The sequence below is a fragment of the Maylandia zebra genome, linkage group LG22 (genome assembly GCF_041146795.1).
Source record: "Maylandia zebra isolate NMK-2024a linkage group LG22, Mzebra_GT3a, whole genome shotgun sequence".
Taxonomy (NCBI): Eukaryota; Metazoa; Chordata; class Actinopteri; order Cichliformes; family Cichlidae; genus Maylandia; species Maylandia zebra.
In genome coordinates, this window is record NC_135187.1 from 20805348 (window position 1) to 20825939 (window position 20592).

At 40.9% G+C, this 20592-nt stretch overlaps 1 protein-coding gene across 1 annotated transcript; it reads left to right on the forward strand.

Moving 5' to 3' along the window:
• Positions 1 to 15246: 15246 nt before the first annotated feature.
• Positions 15247 to 18713, forward strand: LOC143414640 (uncharacterized). The gene is made up of 2 exons (XM_076879428.1): positions 15247 to 18364; positions 18585 to 18713. Exon 1 carries the CDS (start codon positions 15279 to 15281, stop codon positions 17670 to 17672), a length of 2394 nt encoding a protein of 797 aa, XP_076735543.1. The 5' UTR covers positions 15247 to 15278; the 3' UTR covers positions 17673 to 18364; positions 18585 to 18713.
• The last annotated feature ends 1879 nt before the right edge of the window (positions 18714 to 20592 follow it).

Genomic DNA, 20592 nt, shown 5'->3' on the forward strand with positions numbered 1-20592 from the left:
ATTAAAAAATATGTTTCAAAGTTGCAAATTACAATACTATAAAAAACAAAAATCTACTAAACCAAAGGTTCTAATTGTTTATCTACCTGCCTCTGAACAGGCCGCCCACGATCACTTCATGTATATGTGTTCACTGCAATAAAAAGTGTGCACATGGTTTGTTTTGACAGTTGTTGTTTTTTTTACTGAGAATGACTGTACACTTCTATTTCCTCTTCCTGGTATAGTAACCTATTCTGTTAAGCATTTTGTTGATGATGTGATTTTATAATATAATAAAACAATAAATACTCAGACAAACAAACAGTGAAGTTCTCTGGAAAAGGCCAGAGCTCAACACGTGTCAATAAGTAGTTAAGTGATGTCTTTGAGTTGTGGATAATTTTACCAAAACACACTTGAATCCTGTAAAAACAAGACTTAGAGCTCAATGATGATCTCATAAATAAATAATATGTCTGTCCTGGACCTTGTGTTAGAAATGAAGTAAGCTCACTAATAAAAGGAAAGTCAAGGAGAACATTTATAAATACATTTATAAGCTGCTTAATGTCACAATTTTCCAGAGTTTTCTAATGACATGTAGCTTTTGTGACAAGGATTTAACAGCTGGTTTGATATCATGATAAATATCACACATATCCAACAGGTGTGTATCAATCTGAATGCATGAAAACATTATTAGTGTACTTACTACTATTACTATAATTACTGCATAGAGTAAAAAGTAAGTATTTCTGTCTCTCTCCTTTTGCATACTTGCACAGAGGCAGTCAGGCGATATTCAATATGCAATCAAATAATAAATGAGTTTATTGATATCCAGTGTTGGGACTAACGCGTTATTAAGTAACGCGTTACAGTAACTACGTTATTATTGTGGTAACGAGCACGGTAACTAGTTATTATGCCAAAACCAGGAACGCGTTACTCGTTACTGGGATTTAGATAGGGTCGTTACTCGTTACTTCGTGTGGTGGCTATCGCGGAGTTTCCACAGATTCAGTAACATTAGCAAGTGGTGGAGGCCAGCAGGTGGATGAAGGAAAAGGGACGCAGAAGGAAAAGAGACCCGAGGCGGCCGCCGGTCCAAGTGTGAACTGAACTTCAGGTAAGAAGTTATGACCTGCAGTCTCTCTGGGTCAGATATGAACCAAGTTTAGGTGGAGTTTATTTTCGTTATTCTGACTTTTTCCGTACTGCGTGCTAGCTAGCATGACGGAGTTTCTATACAGCTGGGTGGGTGCTATGAAGTTAATGATGTTGAACTTTATTTTGTTCATAAGTTATTAGAGTTGCCAACCGTCCGTCTGGTATTCAGAGAAAATATTTCTTATTGAGGTGAAAAGGAACAGTGTGTCCCCTAATTCAGCTACAATGAAAAAGGCACAAAGCTGGAGTTATTCTGTGTTTACGCTGCACAGCTGCCTCTTCTTCATTCATTCTCACCCCTCCCTCTCCCGTTTCTACTTCAATCATGAAACTGATCAATGATCAGCTGATCGTCTTTTCTCTCTTGTTTGTTTATCGCTCACTTTGCGCCGAAAGAGGAAACCAGCGGATGTCGCGCTAAACAACAGCAGCACGTTTAAGCTTGATCAGCTGTTGTTAGAATTTATTTAATATTAATTTCTAGTATCAGCTGATGTTTGCTGGAGCCACAGCTGCAAAAAAGCTGCTGGTCATGATATGGTTTGGTTATCTGGTGAGAGGGAAACATGAAGATGAAACCAGGAGATGTCCTTACTGGATCATCAGAGCTGAACAGGTGATGGAGAAACAGGTTTACCTTTTAGGTGACATGAACGAGTTGAAGGGAAGTTATGAACTGTTTCTGAGAGACAAATAACACCAGGATCCTTTTCTAAGTAGCTGACAGCTGGTAACTGTGCAGGTGCGGATCTAGCAAAGTGTTGCCAGGGGGGCATGTAGGGCATTAACAGGGAAAGGGGGGCACAAAGAAATACTTTTCTTTCTTATTCTCATTTAAAATGTCTCGCTTTTAAAAAATAATTATCTGAATCTTACAACAAACGATTGATAGATTGATGCATATATACCATCAAAACCGTGTACATCACTGACACAACAGTGTTTATTTTCATTCAAAGGCTTTATGATTTTTCCTATAATGGTGGGCTGGTCTCTAGTCAAAATGCCCAGGACGATTTTTTTGTCCCAGTCCAGCCCTGTATGCAGCTCATCTGCAGTCTGGTGTTACCTACATCTTCCTATTCAGAAGGCAGAATTTCCGAGTTCTGAGTACAATCGAAAGCACCACGACTGCGGTTTTTGTGTTGGATGTAAAAGGTGCACATGACGCTGTGACGTAGGCTAGAATCATGGCAGCAGTCAATGACGGTCCAGGCGTGGGATTTCTCTCGTGGAAATATGCACATTATCTTTTCCTTTCTATTGGTAGGTGGCACAGTGCACTTGTGGCAAGTAAGCAAGCTAGAAGACTGGCAAAGTTATGGAAGAAACACATTAACAAGAGAATTCTGAGTAAAATCATAGTTACTTTCCCTAGTAACTAGTTACTTTGAAAGTAACGAGTAACTTGAAGTAACTGAGTTACTTTTGAGAGAAGTAACTAGTAATGTAACTAAGTTACTATTTTAAAGTAACTTACCCAACACTGTTGATATCCATTGATGTCTATATAAAGCATTGTGAGATCACAAAAAGCTTGATAAAGACTAAATGTATTCAAAAATCATGCAGTTTGTGGGGATAGGTTAAGTGACTAATCTAAATTGCCCATAAGTGTGAATGCAGGAGGGAATGTGAGTGTAAATGGTTGTCTCTCTCTCTGTGTGTTAGCCCTGCGACAGACTGGCGACCTGTCCAGGGTGTACCCCGCCTCTCGCCCTATGACAGCTGGGATAGGCTCCAGCGCCCCCCACAACCCTGAAAAGGATAAGCGGAAGCGAATGGATGGATGGATGGTATTCAAAAATCCATCTATAAACCAAAGGTTCAAATTTTGTTATTTAATTCATTTTAAAATTTGTATTTACTTCAACTTTACTGGCTGCCATAGCAGAGTCACATATCTCTGTCTGGGTTGACTACATAGAGAGGATCCTTCTGAGAGGGAGAGTTCAATCTGTCTTTGTTTACTGGAGCAGTTCAGGAGTTTCTATTTGGTCCTTCCTGTTAGAGATCTGATTCACCCTGTTTGATTAATCATTATGTTGATATAGCTTTGTGGTACCATAAACATAAATTACACATCAGCTCAGTTCATTGGAATTTGATGTATTTTTCTGGCTCATTTTTAGTGTTATTGTTTAGAGTGGGGTGAAAACACCCTCTCAGGCAGCTATAAAAGAAAGCAGGACCAACTCTCTGCAGAAATCTGAACATCCTGTACAAAGAAGCTTCAGCAGCTCCTCATCACACTTTGAGACTTAAAGCTCCAACATGATCTTGCTCCTCTTCCTGTTACAACTCTGACCTTCCATATTTGTTTAATCATTATACTGAAAAGGACTTTGATAACATCATAAATGCAGAATTACAGCAAATACAGTCACGTTCTTCTGAGTCTGCCAGGAGGACGTGGCTGTTCAGCAATTATTAATTTCTTTACAATCTGATGGTGTTTACTGGCCGGTGTTAGTGATGTTTACAGTGGAGAGTTTTGTTCCATTTGGCCAATGATATCACAAGTGATCAGTGAAAACACCCTCTCAGGCAGCTATAAAAGAAAGCAGCTCCACCTCTCTGCAGAAATCTGAACATCCTGTACAAAGAAGCTTCAGCAGCTCCTCATCACACTTTGAGACTTAAAGCTCCAACATGATCTTGCTCCTCTTCCTGCTCGGTCTGGCTCTGGGTGCTCCTTCTGAGTCTCCTTCTGATGAAAATGAAGTAAAGCTCCAACTTGGTAACTGTCCCACATTCTGGCTCCTCTTTTCCTTCATTTACTCATTGTAGTTTATTTTTTGTTTTTATCTTTTTAATATTATTTAGCAAATAATAGATTTTAAATGCACCTTTATCATGTTTCTTGTTTTGTTTTGCTCAGGATAAATATGTGTTAGTGTAATTGGGGATACATGCATTAATTTGGTTCCACGTTTCAAACCTCCAGCAGAACCAGGCTCAGACAGGAGCAGCCATTTGCTGTGACTGGTGGAACTTTAGGCCTCATCAAAAAGAAAAGCTTAATATTAAAAGTAGATTATTGATTATCTGTGTCCTTAATCCAAACTGGCTGATTACACATTAGAGGAGGCTTAAAGCGGAAGGCTCTGCCTCCCATTCTACTTTTAATTAACCTCAAAACCACAAGTAAACCAGCAGTCTGAGAGCAAAGTACTCCATTGCTCTTAAAATAAGACGTAGCCTGAGTATTTAATACCTTTTATGTGAGGCGAAAGATTTTAAATTTTAATCTGGATTTAGCAGGGAGCTGATGCAGAGAAGCTAATATGTAATGTTTCTTTGTATTCCCTGAAGTACATAGAAAAAAGCAGCCTGACACCAGGTCTCACCTTTAGGATATTAGCAGTACAGATCAGGTTTCTTCTGTTACTAAAAAACAAATCATGATCTTTTTCCTCTTCTTGTTTCTGTCTTTTTCAGATTACCGGGCAGTGAAGCTGCAGCATGGAAACTGTCCCCCGTTCTGGTGGAGCTTCAATGGCCGCTGCTATAAGTATGTAGCTACACCGATGAGCTGGTCTGATGCAGAGTTCCACTGTTTGTCACAGGGAGCCAACCTGGTGTCCATCCACAACATGGAGGAAGAGAACTTTGTCAGATCCCTGATCAGGAACTTCGATCATGCTCAGAGAGACACCTGGATTGGACTCAGTGATGTTCACAGAGAGGGCAGATGGATGTGGTCTGATGGCTCTGTGGTACGCTTTTTTAACTGGAAAACAGGCGAGCCAAACAATGATGGAGACGAGGACTGTGTTACAAACAACTATCACACAGTTAAGAAGTGGAATGACAACAAATGCTCTTATAACCTTGCCTCTGTTTGTGTAAAACGCAAAGTCTGTGCTTAGAAATTAGGATACTAATTCAGCAATGACATGCTATGGTGACATGCATGTGGCATCACGATACAGAATCAATGTAAACCTTTATGTCTGTATATAAACAGCAATTCACTGAACTTTAACACGAATGCTTAATCAATCATACTGAATATTTACACACCTCTTAATGAGCTCAAAAACCAAGTGATAATTTCTAATAAGAATGTAAAATAATTTTGGTAACAAACATGTTCTGGTTAAAAGTATTTGGATTATATAATCTTTTATATAATTGTATAATTATATAATAATCTACATGCTCACTGTACTGTTAGTTACAGAAGCTTTATGAGGTCTTTTCAAGATAAAAACAAACAAACAAAGAAATTACTAACAAAATATGAAATTTAATGATCAGTACCTCTATTTGTTTCTTTTCCAAATATTTATTTATAAGTGACTTATGTATGTATGTATGTATATATATGTATATATTGTACTATTCTTAGTTAGCGTATTGTCTGTCTTGTCTTAATGTTGGTTTAAAATGGAGCACTGTAACAAAAAATAATTTCCCCCAGGGATCAATAAAGTATTCTGATTCTGATTCTGATTATTGTGTAGTTATATGTATAAACAGTCCATTGTATAACATGCAGCAAAGTCAAGTCATGTTTCTGTGGAAAAAAGTACTTTTGTTTTCTGCCTACACCTGTCAGCAACCACAGATCACTGAAGCTCACTAAAGAGACAAAGAATGAAACCACACTTGTTGCTTAATCACTCCAGAAAAATAAAAAATCTTCAAATAGATGACAAAAGGTGCATATGTTCTCCTTAAAGATAAAGGCAGCAGTGGAGAGGTGATCATTTTAATTTCAGATTACTTGTGAAATTAAAAGCCCCAAATTATGTTGTTGCTGAACACTGAAGTACTAAGTCAAAGTACTGGAATTTGGGGTCTCTTTAATACATCTATAAGGACAGAGAGACAGCACGAGGTATGCGGTATTAGTGTGGACGTGTGATTACATCAGAGATCGTCTCTGTGCTCCTTCGTATTTGATAGATGAGGTCAGGCAGGACGCTCTACGGACTGTGATGTTCGCAGATCACATTGTAAACTGTAGTGAGAGTAGGGAGCAGGTGGAGGAGAGTCTGGAGAGGTGGGGGTATGCTCTGAGGAGAAGAGGGAATAAGGCAGAAGCAAGACAGAATACATGTGTGAATAAGAGGGAAACAAGTGTAACAGTGACGCTACAAGGAGCCGAGGAAGTGAAGGATACATTTAAATACCAACCATCCAAAGCTACAGAAAGTGCACAAGAGAGTTGAAGAGTAGAGTGGAGTCAAGGTGCAGCGGGTGGAAAAAGGTGTCAGAGGTGAGGCGTGACATTAAGACAGCAGCAAGAGTGAAAGGGAAGATTTAAAAGATGGTAGTGAAGCAGTTCTCACTACCATGAAGCATGATTTTAGAGATGGTTGCACTGACAAAAGGACAGGAGTCTGAGTTGAAAATGTTAAGATTCTCATCTCATTCTCATCAGAATGGTCAATAAGAAATGAGTACATTTCAGGTTGACCCATTTAGACAAAATTAGAGAGGCGATGCTTGCATGATTTGGAGATGTACAGAGGGGGACAGGGTATATATGAATATATAGTCATACAGTATGTTAGCAAAATGAGAGTTTATTATACAGATATAGCTAAATTAGATAAGAGTGAATGTCTAACAAAGTCAGGTGGCATACATATTAACTATCATATTAACTGGCATTGTGGCAGTCATTTGTAGTTTTGACTTGTACATGACAGACATGTAACCACACCTCTGTATATACATATATATTACTCAGGCTTTGTCACAGTATGTGTTTTGGGGCTTTTGTCATTTATTTTGGGTCCTCCTTTGAACAGAAACTAACACTATCCTTAAACTGTAGTCAGTGTATCCATTCAGAAAATCCTGTCTGAATGCTAGGTTTACATGTTATGTGATGGCATGGCTGCACCAGCAAAGATTCACTAAGAAGAAGAAAAATCACACAAATGTTCAAGGCCAAAAAAAGTTCAATTATCATGGTTTGGGGCTTTTTTGATTGCTCATGGTCCCTGTTACTTATTTTAAATAGCCTACATTCTCACTTGCCTGAGAAACGTCGCAGGAAAAACCAAAAGAACATTATTCTCATAAGGTCACATAGTTTTTAGATGTTTGATGTTTAACTGTGTTGGTTTCTACCTGTTTCTAACTATGGCCCAGTTTCCTTCTAAAAGATTCTTTAAGACTTGAAGCTACTGAGGGTCATGCCCTCTTTCCGTACTCCCTAGCTGAAAGCCTCTCATCTTTCCATCTCTTTGTGTATGTTCAAGAAACTTTAGTAAAGGGATATGGTGGAAGTTAAGATGAAAAAAGCTTTAAGACTGCACTTCACATTTTAGAATAGAAAGTGAGGCAAACCCCCCACATGAGTGCCAAATAGCTGCAGGACAGCCTAGCTGGCACAGCAGTGGTTATGATCTGCTTTTAGTTTAAACGTTTATTTACTGCAGGGATTTCATTTTGGCGAATTTAAAAATGTAATAGACAAAAGGGAGCTTAAATATTTGTATGCACAGTAAATATTTCAAAGTGGCAAAGTAAAAAAGAAGTTAAATAGACGGTCTTTCCTTTTATTGACTCTAAAGGTCTAGGCCTGCCACAATCACTTCATTTATGTGTACAATGTTATAAAAGCTGTGCACAGAGTTTGTTTTGTATTTTCTACTGGAGAGGCTTGTAAACCTCTGTTTCTTCCGGGTACAGTAACCTATTCTGTTTTTCTTTTTGCTGATAATGTGACTTTGTAATATAATAAAACCATAAATACTCAGACAAACAAACAGTGAAGTTCTCCTGAAAGTGCCAAAGCCCAGTTTAATACATAGTAAAGTAAAATTGCTTTGTGATGTCATTGAGATGTGGACAATTTTTTCTAATTTTGTTTTCTAATGACATGTAGCTTTTGTGACAAGGATTTAACAGCTGGTTTGATATCATGATAAATATCACACATATCCAACAGGTGTGTATCAATCTGAATGCATGAAAACATTATTAGTGTACTTACTACTATTACTATAATTACTGCGTAGAGTAAAAAGTAAGTATTTCTGTCTCTCTCCTTTTGCATACTTGCACAGAGGCAGTCAGGCGATATTCAATATGCAATCAAATAATAAATGAGTTTATTGATATCCATTGATGTTTATATAAAGCATCGTGAGATCACAAAAACCTTGATAAAGACTACATGTATTCAAAAATCATGCAGTTTGTGGGGATAGGTTAAATGACTAATCTAAATTGCCCATAGGTTCCAGCACCCCCCACAACCTTGAAAAGGATGAGCAGAAGCGAATGGATGGATGGATGGTATTCAAAAATCCATCTATAAACCAAAGATCCGAATTATGTTATTTAATTTATTTTAAAATTTGTATTTACTTCAACTTTACTGGCTGCCATAGCAGAGTCACATATCTCTGTCTGGGTTGACTACATAGAGAGGATCCTTCTGAGAGGGAGAGTTCAATCTGTCTTTGTTTACTGGAGCAGCTCAGGAGTTTCTATTTGGTCCTTCCTGTTAGAGATCTGATTCACCCTGTTTGATTAATCATTATGCTGATATAGCTTTGTGGTACCATAAACATAAATTACACATCAGCTCAGTTCATTGGAATTTGATGTATTTTTCTGGCTCATTTTTAGTGTTATTGTTTACAGTGGGGTGAAAACACCCTCTCAGGCAGCTATAAAAGAAAGCAGGACCAACTCTCTGCAGAAATCTGAACATCCTGTACAAAGAAGCTTCAGCAGCTCCTCATCACACTTTGAGACTTAAAGCTCCAACATGATCTTGCTCCCCTTCCTGCTCGGTCTGGCTCTGGGTGCTCCTTCTGAGTCTCCTTCTGATGACAATGAAGTGAAGCTACAACTTGGTAACTGTCCCACATTCTGGCTCCTCTTTTCCTTCATTTACTCATTGTAGTTTCTTTTTTGTTTTTGTCTTTTTAATATTATTTAGCAAATAATAGATTTTAAATGCACTTTAATCATGTTTCTTGTTTTGTTTTGCTCAGGAGAAATATGTGTTAGTATAATTGGGGATACATGCATTAATTTGGTTCCACATTTCAAACCTCCAGCAGAACCAGGCTCAGACAGGAGCAGCCATTTGCTGTGACTGGTGGAACTTTAGGCCTCATCAAAAAGAAAAGCTTCATATTAAAAGTAAGATTAGTGTCCTGAATCCAAACTGGAGCTGGTTCCACAGTAGAGGAGGCTTAAAGTAGAAGGCTCTGCCTCCCAGTACACTTTACCTCAAAACCACAAGTAAACCAGCAGTCTGAGAGCAGAACAGAGTATTTAATACCTTGTATGTGAGGAGAAAGATTTTATATTTTAATCTGGATTTAGCAGGGAGCTGATGCAGAGAAGCTAATATGTAATGTTTCTTTCTATTCCCTGAAGTACATAGAGAAAAGCAGCCTGACACCAGGTCTCTTCAGGTTTCTTCTGTTACTAAAAAACAAATCATGATCTTTTTCCTCTTCTTGTTTCTGTCTTTTTCAGATGACCGAGCAGTGAAGCTGCAGCATGGAAACTGTCCCCCGTTCTGGTGGAGCTTCAACGGCCGCTGCTATACGTATGTAGCTACACCGATGAGCTGGTCTGATGCAGAGTTCCACTGTTTGTCACAGGGAGCCAACCTGGTGTCCATCCACAACATGGAGGAAGAGAACTTTGTCAGATCCCTGATCAGGAACTTCGATCCTGCTCAGAGACCCACCTGGATTGGACTCAGTGATGTTCACAGAGAGGGCAGATGGATGTGGTCTGATGGCTCTGTGGTACGCTTTTTTAACTGGAATGCAGGCGAGCCAAACAACTTGGCAGGAAAAGAGCACTGTGCTACAAACAACTTTAGCTCACATAAGAAGTGGAATGACTGCCCATGTTCTCTCAGTTTTTCATCTGTTTGTTTAAAACGCAAAGACTAATCCAAGTTACTAATTCAGCAATGGCATGGTATGTTGACATGTATGGGGATTCCACAAAAAAGATAACAATGTAAACTTTTATGTCAGTTTTGTTGATCTGTGCTTTAAATTGATAAAGTATTCCTACTGTTTCTGTATGTATGTAACCATTGAATGACAGAATGTAAAGAATCCACACACGCAGACCTGTCTGTACAACGCTGTTGGCCTAATGACACTTATCAACTTTCACAAAACAGTAACAGGGACTTTTTCATAGTTTTCAGTGCATATCTTATCTTCACTGGGTTAAATACACCATAACTTATTTATGTGATTTGTTTTTGCTTTGACATCAGAACACTCATACAGAGGCCACGTTGTCATCTTTGTTATGGTTAACCATGAAATTAGTTCACTAATTGTCACCACTAAAGAAATACTTCCTCCTTTTGTTGTCCAGTTGTAGTTTATTTTATCCAAACACACATTAATGCACTTTTTTAACTACGATGTGTACAAACAGATGATAACATTTTATTACACTTTGATGCTTTGCAAAGCCGATTTATGTGGTGAAACACAAATCAGTTCCTTTTGGAACAACAACTGTAAATAACAACTGATAAGACTGATAAAATTGAATATATCAAAAAAATGTTCAATTAAGGTTTTCTCACATCTCTGGGAGAACTGACAGTCTTTCGAGCTTGAGATAATAATGAACATTAGCTGTTGTCCAATGACATGAACCCCTTCTCTGAAAGCCATAAAAGAGTCTGTTAACATGTCTCTGCAATATTCTCAGTAATGTTCAAGCTCCAGGAAAACATCAAGGCCTAAATCATCAATAAAAATGTCTTCCTCTTCTCACTGGTTGTGGCTCTGTGTGTAAATGCCGGCAAAGCCACTTTACTTTGCACTTTTATTTTGAAGAGTACCTTAGCACTTCCTCTTTTATTGTGTCAGACTTCCTGTTCTGTTCTCGGTGAGGCGACGCAAACACGTTGCTTCAGGACTGGCTAAGAGATGCGCATGGAGGAGGTTGGCTAGCTGATTCAGCATGATTAGCACCCTTGGAAGCAGAAAGAGGTTGGTTAATGATTGCAAACGATTGTTTATGTATTTAAGAGACAGAAAGGTTGTTGTTAATTCATTTTATTAAATGCTGTAACATAAATAGTTTAAAAACTATTGATTTATGTCAATATCACTATTTGGGTTAATCAAAATAATTTTCTATAGTAAACTGCGAACATTTCTGCACTTTCTACTTGAATGTTTAATGGTATTTGTTTGTGCATCTTTATAGTTTTCACGGTGCCATATTGTCGGTGGTTTAAAGAGGAGAGAATAAAGTTGCATCAGTCGAAGCTCTCTGCGTCACGAGTGGTAATTCCAAGTGGGCAGATACAGTGAAAACTCTCTGACTGCAAGAGACCTGCCATCCCTGCAGAGAACCTGACACCATTTCATCAGAGATCCAGCTACCAACCTGTTACCAGCCAGCTGATTCCACTCGCATCCACAAACTGCACTCGCAAGGTTAGAAAGAACAGCATACTAAAACTCAAGACTCCAGATACTGAAAGAGACATTGACTGCCAAGAAGAAACACGGGACTGCTTACACACATGCACAAGCTTAATGCATAACTAGAAACTCTTTAAATAATGTTACGAGGCCAAAATAATTCATGGACTGCCAACACATAATATCCCTGAATCTGGTTAATGTTTCTTGGTGAGCGAAATGTGTTTTTTGTGGAATAATAATTCACAGGATGTCTGTTTATGAAAAGGTTTAAAAGGTGAAGCTCATTAGCTAATTTATGAACATTTGTTGTTGCTGTCTTACACTAAACATACCTTTGAATGTCCATAATCAGTAAATGTTTGACATAGCGTTACTCTGTGGTAAAGATTAACTACAGCTTTAAAGTATAGTCAAGCAGTAAGGCAATCAAAGCTACAATCGACTTAAGGCAGCTACAGAAACAAAATGTCACTACCGGAAGAGCAAACAGACAACCCCACAAACGCACCATGTGAATCCAGCTCATCAGAAGAAGAAACAGACAACCCTATAAACGCACCATGCAAATCTAGCTCACGTGAGAGAAAATTAACAGAGAAAGGCCTAGAGATGCAAAAGCACGATATCAGAAAGCGTGAAAAATCATTCAACAAGACTTATAACTCTTGGAAGCTCGTAGCAAGGGAAACTAGAACAAAACTAAAATCCCTCTGCTCAGCAGAAGACCTCAATAAACTGCAGCAAAACATTGAAGCAAAGCACGACGCTGTAAGTTCACAGTATGAACCTATCCTGCGTAACAGTAACACCACACCTGACATTGTCAACAAAATGGACGCCTGTGTTACGCTAACAAAGGAGGTATGTAACCTCATAAGTGACCGTCTAAAGACTGTTCATGAGGAATATAATAACCATCTTGAGAAAGAAAGAGTAAGAGAAGTGTTAAGCAAGAACGAATATAGGTCTGTTTTTGGCGACAGCATAACGGAAACTGCAAGCTCTATAGAGTTGTCAGAGCAATTGAGCCGTCACTCTGGCTCATCCTGTACCCGCAGCAGTAGAGTAGATGCAGAAGCAGAGCTTGCTGCCAAGCTGGAGCAATCAAAGTCTATGGAAGAAATTCGAGCACAGCAAACACATCTTCACAAGTTAGAAAGTGAATGGAAACTCAAAGAGGCAAAAATGTTGTCAGAAATTAAACTAAAAGAGGTGGAAATGCAACAACAGTTGGAACAAGAAAGAGCAAAACTACAGCAGTTACAAGCAGACAAAGAAGTTGCTATAGCAATAGCTCGCGTGAAGGCGTACAACAGCCTTGAAGGGTTTGAGAACCACAACGGGGAAATTGATAGTAAAATTAGCTCTGCTTGCTACAGAAGGCAAATTGAACCTCAGCTGAATCCAAATGCCGCATCATTCCAACCCCACCAAGCAATTCCAGAAATGACAATGACCCAGGAGTCTGTCAGCTTAGCACAAGCAATCGCTAGCTCATTAAGTATGAATCGCTTGCCAGTCCCTGAGCCTGCCACATTCAGTGGGGACCCTTTCCAGTTTACCGATTGGAAAATGTCATTCATTAATCTGATTGACCGAAAACCCCTTCCAGCAAGCGAGAAGATGTTTTATCTGAAAAATTATCTTGCAGGAGAAGCACGCAAAGCGGTAGAAGGTTTCTTTTACCAAAATTCAGAAAATGCATACAAGGGAGCATGGAAGGTCTTAGAGGACAGATATGGGAACCCATTCATTATACAGAAAGCATTTCGTGATAAACTCATGAGATGGCCGAAAATCAGCGCAAATGACCCACTAGCGCTACGAGAGTTTGCTGATTTCCTCAAAGGATGCTCTGAAGCAATCCCACACGTCAAAGGACTAGCTATCCTAAACGATTGTGAAGAAAATCACAAATTGCTCAAAAAACTGCCAGAATGGATCGTGCGCAAGTGGAGTCGAATTGTCGTAGATGAACTTGACGAATCTGGCACCTATCCAAATCTTGCATGCTTCACAGACTTCCTGAGTAGAGAAGCACGGATAGCTTGCAACCCGATAGCTTCTCCATTGTTGATGAATTTCAAACCTGTAGATGATCGAATCCCAAAGAGAGCCAAAGTCTTCAACACAAACATGCAACCAAAGAGTTCCGCTCAGGAGAAACAAGACACAAACATTAGTAAACCAAAATCACCTTGTTCTGTTTGTAAAAGTGAAACTCATGGAATCTCAAAGTGTCCCATCTTTACAGCTAAGAGTGTTGAAGATAAAAGGGCATTCATCCATGAAAACCGGCTCTGCTTTGGATGTTTAAGAAAAGGTCATATCACCAAAGATTGCAAAAGGCGACACACGTGCAACATTTGTGAACGTCGTCATCCAACCTGCTTGCACGAAAACAGAAAGCAAAACCCTGCAGAAGCAGTAACAAATAGCCCCACAGAAGAACCTGCAAGCCAGGAAACACACAAGGTCATGTCTCATACATCAACACAACGCGTTTCGGCTACCTCAAGTATTGTCCCAGTCTTTGTGTCTTCTGTACAAGAACCACAGAGAGAAATACTCACCTATGCATTGCTAGACACACAAAGTGACTCAACATTTGTCTTGGAGGACATACTTGATAAGCTGAATGTGGATGTCCAACCAGTAAAACTGAAACTCAGTACCATGACGGCTATTGACACAGTCATTTCGAGTAAGAGTGTTCATGGTTTACAAGTTAGAGGACTCCACTCTGAGAGTTGTATCCAACTACAACAGGCTTATAGCCGCGACTTTATCCCAGTGGACAAGTCGTACATCCCAACAAAGGAAACAGCATTACTGTGGCCTCATCTCAGAAGCTTGGCGGAAAAGTTGCCGCCTCTCCAAGATTGTGATGTAGGGCTCCTGATTGGATATGACTGTCCATCTGCGCTGGCTCCTCTTGAAGTCATCATAGGTGACAAGCATGAACCCTTCGCACAAAGGTCAGAACTAGGATGGAGTATAATTGGCTCATCAAACCCCCACCTAGACAGACAAGGAAACCAAAGCTTTGTGCATCGGCTCACAGTAAAAGAGTTGCCTGTTCCATCAGCGACAGATGTTCTAAAAGCCCTGGAATCAGATTTTGCTGAGAGAACCTATGAGAACAAATATGTGTCCCAAGAAGATGTCCATTTCATACAGTTCCTCAGTAATCACATCACACAAAGGAAAGACGGACATTACGAAATGCCTCTCCCTTTCAAAGGGAACAGCCCACCCAACCTGCCAAACAACAAGAGGTTAGCCACGGTACGTCTACAGTGTCTCAAGAAAAAACTAAAGGCCAACAAACAATACTACGATCAGTACCGAACATTCATGGAAGAAACCATCAACAGGGGTGATGCAGAGCCTGCTCCAACAGCATCTCAGGGGCAGACCGAGTGGTACCTACCACATCATGGAATCTATCACCCCAGGAAGCCGGACAAACTAAGAGTTGTTTTTGATTGTTCGGCCAAATCCCATGGTGTCTCTCTGAATGATACCCTATTAACTGGACCTGATCTTATCAACCCTCTGGTTGGAGTGCTTTGCAGATTTCGGAAAGAAGCCGTGGCCGTAATCTGTGACATTGAAAGAATGTTCTATCAATTCGCTGTCACCCCTGAATCCAGAAACTATTTGAAATTCCTCTGGTGGAAAGAAGGTGATTTGGAGAAAGAACCTCAGGAGTACAGAATGGCAGTTCATCTGTTTGGAGCTGCATCATCTCCAGGATGCGCCAATTTCGGTTTAAAGCATCTTGCACGACAACATCAAACCGACTATCCTCTAGCATCAGCCTTTGTGGAGAAAAACTTCTACGTTGATGATGGATTAGCCAGCGTTTCATCAGTTGAGGAAGCCAAAGAACTGATCATTCAGTCACAAGAGTTGTGCAGAAAAGGAGGCCTGCGCCTTCACAAATTCAACTCAAATGAAGAAGCTGCTCTCTCCAACTTAGACCCTTCTGAAAGAGCAGCAACCATTGAACCTCATGGGTTTGACCCATCCCCTTCAGAACGTGCTCTTGGCATTCAGTGGTCGATAAAGGAAGACACCTTCAGTTTTAACATCAGCCTGAAAGATCAGTCTTCGACTCGCCGTGGTTGTTTGTCCGTCATTGCCTCACTCTATGATCCACTTGGATTTATCGCTCCATTCAGCCTAAGTGGAAAACTTATCCTACAAGAGCTTTGTCACAGAGGCATTGGATGGGACGACCCACTCCCAGAAGATGTGAAGCCACGGTGGGAGAAATGGATAAATGGTCTTTTCAAGTTGAAGGAGGTCTCAATTCCAAGATGTTACCACCCACACGACTTCCAAAACATTGTCAGAGTAGAGCTACACCATTTTTCGGACGCCAGCTGCTTAGGATATGGTGCATGTTCTTACCTGAGATATAAAAATGACAAAGACGAGGTTCATTGCAGCCTTGTGATGGGAAAGGCAAGGGTGGCACCCTCAAAGGTCACAAGTATCCCGAGGCTTGAACTCGCAGCAGCGGTGGTTTCTGCAAAAGTAAGCGTCCTGTTAAAGGCTGAGCTTGACATGAAAATTGATGATGAGTTCTTCTGGACCGATTCCCAAGTGGTACTTGGTTACATCAACAATGACGCTCGCAGGTTCCACATATTTGTCGCAAACCGTGTTCAACTCATTAGAGACAACAGCAATCCCAATCAATGGTATTATGTGGACACCTCAGAAAACCCAGCGGATCATGCATCCAGAGGGCTTCATGTTTCAGACATCCACTCTACAAACTGGCTGCAAGGACCAAAGTTTCTCTGGGAACGTGAGTTATGTCTAACACCTAGCACTCCAGCTGAGTTACTTGTTGGTGATCCCGAAGTCAAGACAATTCAGGTGCTCGCAACTGACGTCAGTACCTTCAATGATATTCTCGATCGTCTGAATCAGTTTTCATCTTGGACAAAACTCATAAAGGTGGTTGCAAGAATCAAAAGACTGAGATCTCAACAAAAGCATACTGAACATGTGACGATCGAGGAGCGTGAGAAGGCTGCTGAAGCAGTGATAAAGATCGTACAGCAGCACGCCTTCCCTCATGAAATAAAAACGTTTCAAGCCAAAGGTGACCTTCCAAACTCAAGCTCTCTCTTCAGTCTTGACCCCATCTGGTCTGATGGACTCTTGCGCGTTGGTGGGAGATTAAAGTGGTCGTCTCTTTGCCACAAAGTGAAGCATCCACTCATCGTACCAAGCAACAGTCATATAACCAAGCTCATTGTGTCCCACTACCATGCTAAGACATGCCATCAAGGTCGAAGCCAGACACAAATGGAGCTTAGAGCAAATGGATTCTGGGTCATTGGTGGGAGCAAGCTGGTGGCCAAAATGATACACACCTGTGTGCTTTGCAGGAAACTTCGACGACCTACAGAGAGCCAGCGAATGGCTGAACTCCCTAAAGAACGTCTTGAAGCCTCAGCACCCTTCACATTTAGCGGCATGGACTGCTTTGGCCCGTTCATTGTGAAGACAGCACGCAAAGAACACAAAAGATATGGTCTGATTTTCACGTGTCTGTATTCAAGAGCTGTCCATATTGAGATGCTTGAAGATTTGTCAACAGACTCTTTCATCAATGCATTGAGATGCTTCATCAGTCTTAGAGGAGCTGTCCAACAATTACACTGTGACCAAGGTTCTAACTTTGTTGGTGCCAGGAACGAATTCAAGGAAGCACTTAAGCAATGCGACGCCAAGCAATTGGAGACCTTCTTATCTGAAAAACAGTGCGAATTTGTCTTCAACGCCCCTTCTGCCAGCCATGCAGGAGGTGTCTGGGAAAGGCAAATAAGAACGGTTAGGAATGTGTTGAATGCAACCTTCGCACAGTGCCCAGGTCGGCTTGATGATGCCTCCCTCAGAACGCTGCTATATGAAGCCATGGCTATTGTCAACAGTCGCCCATTATCAGTTGATGGAATCAACGATCCTCATGCACTGGAACCTTTAACGCCGAATCATCTCATCATGATGAAAACAAAGGTTGCTCTTCCACCCCCCGGAGTGTTCATGAAAGAAGATTTGTATGCTACAAAAAGATGGAGAAGAGTCTAATACCTTATTGAACAGTTCTGGGGCCGCTGGAAAAGGGAGTATCTGCTCAACATATCAACAAGGCAAAAATGGCACTTACCTCGGCGTAACCTCAAGGTCAATGATATCGTTGTTATCAAGGACGACAACCTCCCACGAAACCATTGGGAGCTAGGTCGAGTTGTGGAGATCTTTCAAGACCTTGATGGCTTAGTCCGTCGAGTCAAAGTACGAGTTGGGGAGAGAAAGCCTCAAAGAAAGCAAGATGCCCCTTCTAAACCTTCAGTAATTGAGAGACCAATCCAAAAACTAGTACTACTCCTTGAGAATTAAATAAAACAAAATATGTTAAGGCAATACTAGTTATGTTTATACACTACCTTAATCCATTAAGTATACTTACCTGTATAACTCTGATAGTTCAATTCAGTCATTTATTAGTATAAGAAATCCTGTACAATTCACTTGCTTTGTGAATTTGTTCGTTCATTGTATCAGGATTTGGTGGGAGTGTAAATGCCGGCAAAGCCACTTTACTTTGCACTTTTATTTTGAAGAGTACCTTAGCACTTCCTCTTTTATTGTGTCAGACTTCCTGTTCTGTTCTCGGTGAGGCGACGCAAACACGTTGCTTCAGGACTGGCTAAGAGATGCGCATGGAGGAGGTTGGCTAGCTGATTCAGCATGATTAGCACCCTTGGAAGCAGAAAGAGGTTGGTTAATGATTGCAAACGATTGTTTATGTATTTAAGAGACAGAAAGGTTGTTGTTAATTCATTTTATTAAATGCTGTAACATAAATAGTTTAAAAACTATTGATTTATGTCAATATCACTATTTGGGTTAATCAAAATAATTTTCTATAGTAAACTGCGAACATTTCTGCACTTTCTACTTGAATGTTTAATGGTATTTGTTTGTGCATCTTTATAGTTTTCACGGTGCCATATTGTCGGTGGTTTAAAGAGGAGAGAATAAAGTTGCATCAGTCGAAGCTCTCTGCGTCACGAGTGGTAATTCCAAGTGGGCAGCTACACTGTGTGCTCAGTCTGGTCCTGATGAATGTGAAGGAAAGCTACACTGTGGAAAAACACAGCCACACCTGTGGCTCGATTAGATTGGCTGACAGAAAAGGAATACCATGGCATTATCCTAAATCACTTATCCCAGCTTTTCCACACAGAGGCTAATTATCAAACATTAACCATAAATTATGTGTAAAAATGTCAAGTGACACAGGGGAAAACTGAGCAGACGAGGACATCTGGTGACAATTTCATGTCAATAACACCTTTACAAATATAATTACTTAGAGAATTGGTGACGTGTTCAAATATGTATTTTACCCACTGTATATCTGATCAGTTATGATGGAAAGTGTAAATAAATCAAATATCTCAGTGTCATATGTTTTGGAGGAAGGTTGGTTCAGGGTTTCAGTAGTCGTCATCATGGGCTCATCCGATTAGAATGAAAATAAGCAGTCATTAATCTTTGCAGGTTTTGTTGTTTTATTGTATAACGGATAAAGGAAAGAAAGACACACATGGACTGCTCTCTCTCAGCTGCCGCCCCATGTGGGAGTGAAGAAAGAGTGAGGGGTAGGTGAGTGCAGTCCTTATATAACGAGTGACAGGTGAGTGCAATTAAGGCGAAGCACCACACCCAATCAAAGGTGAGGAAAAGAAACAAGGTGCATCTGGTGAAGTGAATGTGCTGAAAGGTGAGCCTTTACAACAGCCGCCCCCATATTTCTACTGAGAAATATGTTCAAAGGATCAGAGATGCTCCTTTTCACAAAGCGGGGGCAGAGGAATCAGACATGCTACAGGTCTAATATAGGTTCAGGGGGTCGACAATGCAGGCCAGACAGTTCAGGGGGCCGACCATGTAGCCAGCGGTGGCGGCAAAGCAGGTCCAAATGCCAACCGCATGGGATGCAGCGGCAGGCCCAGACCTGCAGACCGTTGGGCAGTTTTGCAGGTGCTGGGGGCAATGTACGGGGCTTGGCAGAGGCAGGACCAGGTGATGCAGGAGCAGGCAGCGCCCTGACCACTGGCGGAATGGCAGCCACAGGCGGTGGAACTGGTGATAGTGGCACTGCCGGTGACGACATAGGTACTGCTGATGGTAGAGTATGAGGTGGCTGAATGAATTCAGAGCCATCAGCGGACACAAGGATGTGCTGGAGCGGTTCTCCTGAACCTGAACTGGAAGATGTGAATAAACATTGGGCATGCGTGGAACTGCTCTGGGGTTGGAAGTCTGTGATTGGACCTTGGAGTGTCCATCCTAAGCGGGTTTTGACTGCTGCAGGAGATCCAAATGGTCCATGTCTAACTGGTGCAATAGGCGTAATAAGGTGGGTATGATCAGAGCCTATGAGCAGTAGTGGAGCTGCTTTGTTAATGAAGGTTAATGGGATACCTTGAAGATGCTTGTATCTCCGTTGAAGAGGGGATACGGGGTAGGTGTGGTCTGAAAGTGCTAAGTGACTTGTAGCGAAGGCATTATTAATTGTGTATGTTTTCTCTGGATGTGCGATGGGTGAGATCTGGAAACTTACACAAGAACCTTGAATGGTTTCAACTTCTTGATGGACAGTTCTGAGTGATAATTTTTCAGCTTTCCCGGTTAGGTGGAGATGCTTAGCTGCAGATGTCAGAAGCATGGTACGTTGGGAGCCATCGTCAAGTATTGCATATGTTTCCAGGGTTCTTTTGCCATTACGCAGGAGCACTTTCACAACCTTTAATAGTACACTAGGGCGATCGCTAGGTCTATCAAAGTACAGTGTCCTCACTACAGGATTAGTTTCAGTTCTAGGTCTCTGATTCACCTCACATAGGATCTGTAGATGTCTTTCCATGCAGGTGGCACATGCTTTCCTCAGATCACACTTCGCAGCCTGATGAGTTCTAGCACAACGCCAGCACCGTTT

What these genes read in the sequence shown, in the direction of transcription:
- LOC143414640 (XM_076879428.1), top strand. Translation starts at nt 15,279, where the DNA reads ATGGCAGTTCATCTGTTTGGAGCTGCATCATCTCCAGGATGCGCCAAT.